The sequence below is a fragment of the Pundamilia nyererei genome, unplaced genomic scaffold (assembly GCF_000239375.1).
Source record: "Pundamilia nyererei isolate P.nyererei 1_Seehausen unplaced genomic scaffold, PunNye1.0 scaffold00004, whole genome shotgun sequence".
NCBI lineage: Eukaryota > Metazoa > Chordata > Actinopteri > Cichliformes > Cichlidae > Pundamilia > Pundamilia nyererei.
Window position 1 is genome coordinate 158,059 of NW_005187405.1, and position 7,645 is coordinate 165,703.

A 7,645-nucleotide genomic window follows, 5' to 3' on the forward strand; every position below is an offset into this window, starting at 1 on the left:
GTTGTTCATCATATTTGCAGCTTACAAACACATGCACATACACTCAGCATGCCACGCAGCTGGAATGCGGTATCCTATTTTTGCTTTTCATTTATTTCCCCGGGATTTATCATATCAACTTGCACTTTTGCAGATTTAATGAACTTTGCACCGCTTAGATTTTACATGAATCGGACACACGTATCTCAAGCGTGCGTCATATAAAAACTGTCTCCCTCCTGTTGCCTGTGTGCTGGAGACAATGGAGAAATTAGTGCTTCTGTTTAATCCTAACAAATATAGGAGAAGAAGAGACCCTGTTCCCATGGAGACGCTCATCGTTCGCGCACAGAGCACAGTCCAGGTGCTGGAGGAGGTCGGCAGAGCCTTAATAAGTGAACTTAAGCTGGACTCCCGGTCGCAAGCGGCGAGTCGCAATGAGAGTTAATTATGTCAATATCGCATATTAGGCAACTCACGTACACACGGCTCCACAGAAGAGCGTGGCTCCAACCACAAGCACACACATTAAAGAGTTAGACTTCCTGCCAAGTTGAAGGAAAAATCTCTAAGTCAAGCTGAGCTCATTACTTAAGCTTCAAGGATCATCTTGCCTCCAAATGTGTTTATATCGGTGTCCCTGTATGCACCCCGCGCGCGTTTGTGTGCGTGAATGTGAGCGTGCCTTTATGTGAATATTCTCCATAATTCATTCAGTGCTTTTATTGAATCGCTACATTTAAAAACCTTGAGAATGACACCAGCCGCCACCAATGTTCTTGTACCCGACGAACCCCCTGCAGACAACTCATGTTTAATAGAGAATATTCCTCGCACTCCTAACAAATGCGTCAGCAGGCAGGTTGTTTTTCTCTCCCTCTACTGCATCCAGCAGTGGGACCCTGGAGTTGGACCCCAGTGGATTATATCAGAGAGGAAAAACAGTTCGCATGGTATATGTATTATTGCCTGAAAGGGCTGGAACGTTATGACTGAAGTCAGCACTGTGACGTTGTTTATTTAATAATGTCGCTGCAAGCAAGATTAATAAATGGCTGCACTGTGCTTCTCGCTGCATCTGATTTTTAAAAAAGGCTTGAAACTTAACTTGTCAGAAACTTAATTTCTCTGGTTTTTGCTGCTTTGGATGAATGAGAATTTAGTAAAAGTGTAACGATATCTGATTGTCCCGGGACGGCCCTGCAGCAGCTCTGTGGGTTACAGGCACACTGAGCAGAGTGGATTAACAGAGCGGGTTATTTTGAACTGAGAGGATCTGTGGTGACTGAGCTCAGGATGTGGAATTGACACTGAGCCAGAGAGAGAGAGAGCGCGCCTCTGCTGGTAGGCTACAGAAATAATAATAATACCGGTAATAATTATACTAATAACAATAATAAATTAAACAAAGAAAAAACAGAACAAAGTAACAAATACAGAAAGTACAAATGCATTTACTAAAGTATTTTTCTGACTGTTGCATTGTTTCAGTTACATGTGGATGGAAAGTGGCATTTCACTAGCGCTGAAGGTCATTTTAACTACATTATTTACTATTTTAGTTTCCTATTTCAGCAAAGGTACCTGTGAGAGTATTCTAATGCCATTTACTTTGGTGTAAATCAGGGGTCCCTTTCACACCTTTAGTTGGTCCTTCTTACCAGAACCCGTGAAGTGGATCAAATCTCCCCTGTGTGATTTTTAGGATGTTCTACTACAAAATTTTACATCCCTTTATGGGTTGGCTCCATCAAATCTTGCTGATCCCTTAACATCTGATTTTCATGACCTTCAAGGTCGCTGAGATCTGCTGACATGCTCCCTGTCCCAGTGACTAGACTTAAAAACAGGGGGGATCGAGCTTTCCCAGCCATAGCCTCTAAACTGTGGAATGAATGACACCACCCTTTTTAAGTCTTAAAAAGTCCCTAAAAGTCTCCTTAAAACTCATTTTTATTCCTTGCCCATAGTGAGAGCTTAGTTATTTAGTCTGTTTATTTGTTCACTTTGGTCAACTTTGTTGTTTTAATATGTGCTTCATACATAAATTTGGACTGGATTAGATATCTATAGCTGGCTTACGTTTGTGTCCAGGTCCATTTGTTTCTGTTTAAAATAATCATCTAAAACACCTAAAGCCCCAAAGCATCCAGAGGTGCAGAATTAATTAATTAATTCCAAGTAAAATATTCTCACTTTTTTTTAATTGTTAAAATAAATACAAATTATTATATTAGTTTTAAAGCTGCTGAGAACATTGGAAGAACCATAAACATGAGACTTTGATTATTAAGTAAAATAACAGTGAAGAGCTCTTTCATCATAAAGAGGACCCTTTGGAGTCTCTAGAGCAGATTAAAAGGTTTGTAGCTCTCTTAAATGTGGATTTAAAAAAATAATAGCTGAATTAGACTCATGTGCATGCTGGTACACTTTTCATGTGACACGTCAAATGATAAAAAGGTGAAAATGTTACCTTATCATAAAAGTCAAGTGTCCAAGGAGAAGCCTGTTTAAATTAAAAATAGTTGCAGTCAGGTGATGATTGCTTAGACTTCATAAATGCCTTTTTTATTTACTTTTGTTTAAAAAAAAACACGTTAATTTACAGAATAAACACACTGTGAACTAAATACATTATTTTAGACAGGAAGGACCAAAAAATGTGCACGTCCCATCAATGACCCATCTACAAATCCACAACACTCAGAGGAGCCCTGAAAAAGACGGGAGTATTAACATTTCAGTAAGTTAATCCATTTAATGGTGCAAAAACACCGTTATGATCCTTCAACCACAGTGCTGAGTGCTTTCTAGTAACATATCATTATATGCTCTGTTAATGATTAAAGACTTGATCTGACACAGTTCAGCTTCGGTTCATGTGGTGTCCTACCAGAAGTACAGGGTTATTGTAATCTTTGGTAATTCGGGATCTGATTTCTGTTGTTTATAAGACGATAAAGAGAAGCCAGACGACAGTTTATCATATTCAAGAAGCCACAGGGACAGAAATTATTTTAACAGCAGTTTAGCTTCCAGTATTGATTCTGCACTTTCTCATTTATTTTTCTGTGATGTCTGGCAGCTGCGCTCTGCTGATCACAGCACTTTGAGCCTGAGTTTGGATCTCCTCCCGATCCAATACTGGACTAAAAAGAGGGGAAGCCCTCAAGCTAAGTGCTGCTCTTTCAGTGTGCTTCATCAGTCTAAATGTCGAGTTGTCATGCAAAAAAACATTTAAAAAAACGTCATTCTGAATGAATTTCATTACCGGGGATCCTCATATATGATGGATTCTTTGCTGAAATGCAGACAAAATAATTGCTGTTGAGGTCTATTATCCAAATGTGCCTTCCCTTTTTCGGCATGCGGCAGCTGTCCAATTGGAAACTTTGTGAAAATAGGATTCGGGTTCAGCCTGCATTCATCTGAGATGGTTCTTAAAGCTAAAGATAAACTGCACAAAAGGTCAAAGGGCAAAACTAAGAGCATATTTTAGATCACTGTGTGTTGTTGCTTCTATAACCCGTTGACCTATTAGCTCTCCTCATTAAAGTACTCCAAACATTAATGTTTACAATGATTTGACTTTCTCATTCGCCCGTAACTGAGCAACAACAGTCTTATTTTCTGCACAAACACATATAAAGATATAAAAGCATGAAGCAGAGACGTCTTTCAGCTCCATCACCATGAATCGATCAACACATCGGGCAGAATGAGTGAAACACTGGTGAGTAAAACAAGACTTTAAAGAGCTTAACGGCATATGTGTAACGCCGAGTGAGTGGAGGTGCCACGTTTGCCCATTAATGACGATAATTACATTACGGTATTACGGCACGGCGGTGCAGTGCTGTCACTGCTGACTCACAGGTTTGTGGTTCAAATCTCGTGGTTATTCTCCTGTGCTGCCCCCTGTGACTGCACTGGTTTGACTCTGGCATCCAAAGACGGGCAATTTAGGCTAATCGGTGATTCTAAATCTGCTGTAGGTGTTTGTTTATCTGTCTCTATGTGCTGGACTGGTGGCCTGTCCTGAACGTATCCTGCCTCTCAGCCTGATGAGGTTCGGGTAGGCTGCCGTGGCCCCAAGTTAAGAAAATAGATGGCTTCATTTGGTGTATCCTTTAATCTCATACTACCATCATATAGTACTACTCACATTCTAATACTCATAAAGTAGCTATTATATATAGTGTTTTGGGTTATGTAATGCTGCAGGTCATTTGAGGCACTTTAGACTTAACCTTCTCCGAATAACTCATGTAACCCTTAAAGCTCATTATTCATCATCTCCTGTGTCACCTCCCACAGTCTGACTCCTCTCCAACAGCTGATACTAACACATGAGTCTTCACACTAACTTGTTTTCTGACCCCTATTTCTGCAGTTACTGAGTTAAAGAGGCGGAGGTGTCAGCCCATACGTGGCGTCTGTTTCCCTCTAGTGGCCAAAGTCTGACATCCACCTGAGCGCCTGTTGTTTCTTTACGCAGTGTAGGAAAAAAGGGTATTTTTTGTTTTCTGTCAAACGTGCAAGAGTTTGTCGTCCCGTCCCCCCACCCCCCAAAAAGGAAAGATAAAATTCAAAAGAAAAAAGTAAAGAGCTATAAAGCATGTGGTTCATGGTCTATTTCTTTTTTTTCTTTTAAGCACAGCATGGCATGAAAAAAAAACATATAATCTTACTATCACTAACCACAGGACTGCTTTTAAGTCTTTTCTGTGTCTTGTTTTTAAGAAGCTGGACTCTGCTGCAGCGTCTGTTTTTGAGGTTTGCTTGGGGGCTTTTACAGAGTACCCCCCCCAAATCGTCTAGTCAAAATAGGTGTAGGCTCCCGCCCTCCACTGGACCTAGAAGGTACTACAGGTGGGCTTCGAGATGTCATTTACAATAAGCAGCTTCTATTTTTAATCGATTAGCTAGATTCTTAATTCTTAAAATATTTTAAAAAGTCAAAATAGTTATAGATAAATAGTTTTTTGTCATTAAAACTTTTGCAAAGTTTAACACCAGAGAGGATAAACTTAGAATAAGATGCATTTTTACAGGCGGACTTGTTTGGCTTATTATTCGCAAGGGGTCGCCACAGCGGATGGATCCACATATTTGATTTGGCGCAGAGTTTTACATCCTCCTGGCGGGGATCTTGCACATATTACACAATCATTACACTCGTGCTTTGGTTCCAAAAACTGTATGTTAGTATTTTGTTTTGGGTTTTTTTATCTTAAAGGAATTTTGAGTATAGTTTTGTAATTTGGTTTAAAACTCAAATACATTATTTGGCCTTTTTAAATAGAGCAGAAACTAATGAAACAAAGCCACAAGGTTTTAAATTACTTTACTTTTTCTGACCTATTTATGAGCCTGAACTCATTTTATATCTCAAAATTAGCTGTAAAGAACTGGAAATCTGTTGATGGTGAATCAGTTTTAACAAGTAAAACATCAGAAGATCGAGATTAATGAATAAAAACACAAAGGAAATATTCAGCGACTGAAGGTTCGGATGTGACACAAATTGTCATTTCAAACTGGGGAGTCTGAAGGTTGAAAATGGTTGTCTGCGGCATAAAGTCCATTCAATACCACATGCTCATGCTAAAACTGATCATGGGTGGATTTTACACAGTGGTTTGCCGATGTCTTTCAACCTGACGAGGCCAGGATCTAATAATGTCTTGTTAGTAATCGTGATTGACTACAACTGGTAGTTTCCCTTTGCAAGCATAAAAAGGATTTGTTTCACAGCACTTACTGGTCAATCCGATAAGTGCTGTGAAACAAATCATAGTAGCATCATGCTCTGGAGCTGTTTTGTTACCAGTGTTACTGATACACTGCACAAAGTGGATGGAATAATGAAGACTACCTTCAAATTCTTCAACTTCACCTCAAATCAACAGCTGGATGATATTAAACTTGGACACTTAAGCTGCTGGAAAGGCCTTCCCAAAGCCCAGACCTCTACCCTATTAAAAAAAGTGTGTACTGCACTTAAAAATATAAATACAGGCCATTTTAAAAGCCAGGCCAGTGAGAGAAAACCATCCATCCATTCATCCATCTTCTTCCACTTATCCACAGCTTGGTCATGAGGTAGCAGCTTATGAAGAGAAGCCCAGACCCCCCTCTCCCCGGCCTGGGTTTGTCCTAGGGCCTAGGGCCTCTTCCCAGAAAACCAAACAATTTAAATGAACTTCACCAATTCTGCCTAAATATCCAAAAGCATCCAGATCATACGCTTACAACTTTATAAGAGCATAAAAGCAAATATTAGCAGCTGTTGTCTTGTATTTTAGAACAGGGGAACAGTTCTTTGGCGTTTGAGCAGCATCCTCAAGGATCACCAGAAGGTGGCGCCCTCTCCTGCTGAACGGTGTTGGGTGGAAACAAACGTCAGCTTATTCTGGAGGGGTTTGGTTTCTTTGTTGTTATTTAATTTAGTTATAAAATCAGTTACACCTTCATGACTGAACGAACGATGGGCTGACAACCTTTGAAATTCTTTCCTGTAAAGTCACAGACAGGCTGACGCATCTTCCCAACGTAGCATTCAAGCGGTACCGACCGTGTTTATGTGAAATGCGACTTCACAGGCGTGCTGGGACAGGAGCAGGAGACCGTAGGTATGCCCGCTCCCCACCCTCTGCCTATCTCTCTGTTTGAATGTGTTTTTTCCTGCCTGAGGCCACAAATTTCTATATGTTTAGCTCTGTGTTGTACAGGATTTTTAACGTGTACAACACAATAAAAGTTTTTTTTTATGATTTGAAAAATTGTGCCACCTCTTTAAAGAGAAACACCCTTCTCTATTTTACGTCCAGATTCTTATAAATGACCTTATCGAGTAATCAAAAGAGATTTTGCGTGGTTAGGGTGGAGCTCTGAAAAGAACATTCAGATCCTTTCACTTTGAAATGGTGTCTTGGTCTTTCACCTGGTGTGAGTGTGCAGTGATTATTATTAACCCAAAACATGAAGTGAATCCAAACACTGGTTGTCACATGGAAAAGTGGCAGTGGATTTATTTCATATGCAGTAAAATAAGAAATAAATGGGAAGAAATAAAAACAACAACAACACAAAAATCATAACAAACGGTACCATGGGAGTTTATACAAAAATGGAAATTAGTTGCAAAGAAAGTGACACAAAAACTGAATGTCTCCAACATATTCTGAAAACTTTCTTTAAACTAAAAAAAAAAGTCTTTTAAGCTTTACAATAATCCCAGTTTAAATCTAAATACATGCTATTGGACCTTATTTCTAACATTCAATTCTAACATTTGCATAGGTTGTCACATTAATTGTCAGTTTATTAATAAAGAAGCATCCCATCCCACTACGCTACTTTGACCCCACCTGCAAATAAACATGCTGAAAACAGTAAACAGGTCTGAAATATGCCCCTTTAAAGCCAGCGCTCTTAAATGAGCCCAGGCCAGGAGAAGTGGGAAGACTACTCCTACACGTAGTTTTTGCCTCCCGCAGGGTGGGACTGGGGGTAGCGTTGAGCCGGCCCAGCGTCCTGCTTGGGGCAGTGGCAGCTGAGGAAGGCCCCTCCGATGATGACGAGAATGGCAGATGCCCAGCCGACGTACAGGGCACTTCCAAACTCATACCTGTGGATGAAACACAACACGCATTGTGCT

At 40.1% G+C, this 7,645-nt stretch overlaps 1 protein-coding gene across 1 annotated transcript in view; it reads right to left on the minus strand.

The window, feature by feature from the left end:
• Window positions 1–6,991: 6,991 nt before the first annotated feature.
• The window catches only part of cldn1 (claudin 1), a 3,343-nt gene continuing 2,689 nt past the window's right edge, over window positions 6,992–7,645 (minus strand). Inside the window, exon 4 of the mRNA XM_005720966.1 lies at window positions 6,992–7,615. Within this exon, the coding sequence (XP_005721023.1) occupies window positions 7,459–7,615 (157 nt within the window). The 3' untranslated portion in view covers window positions 6,992–7,458. The remainder of the gene's footprint in view (window positions 7,616–7,645) is intronic.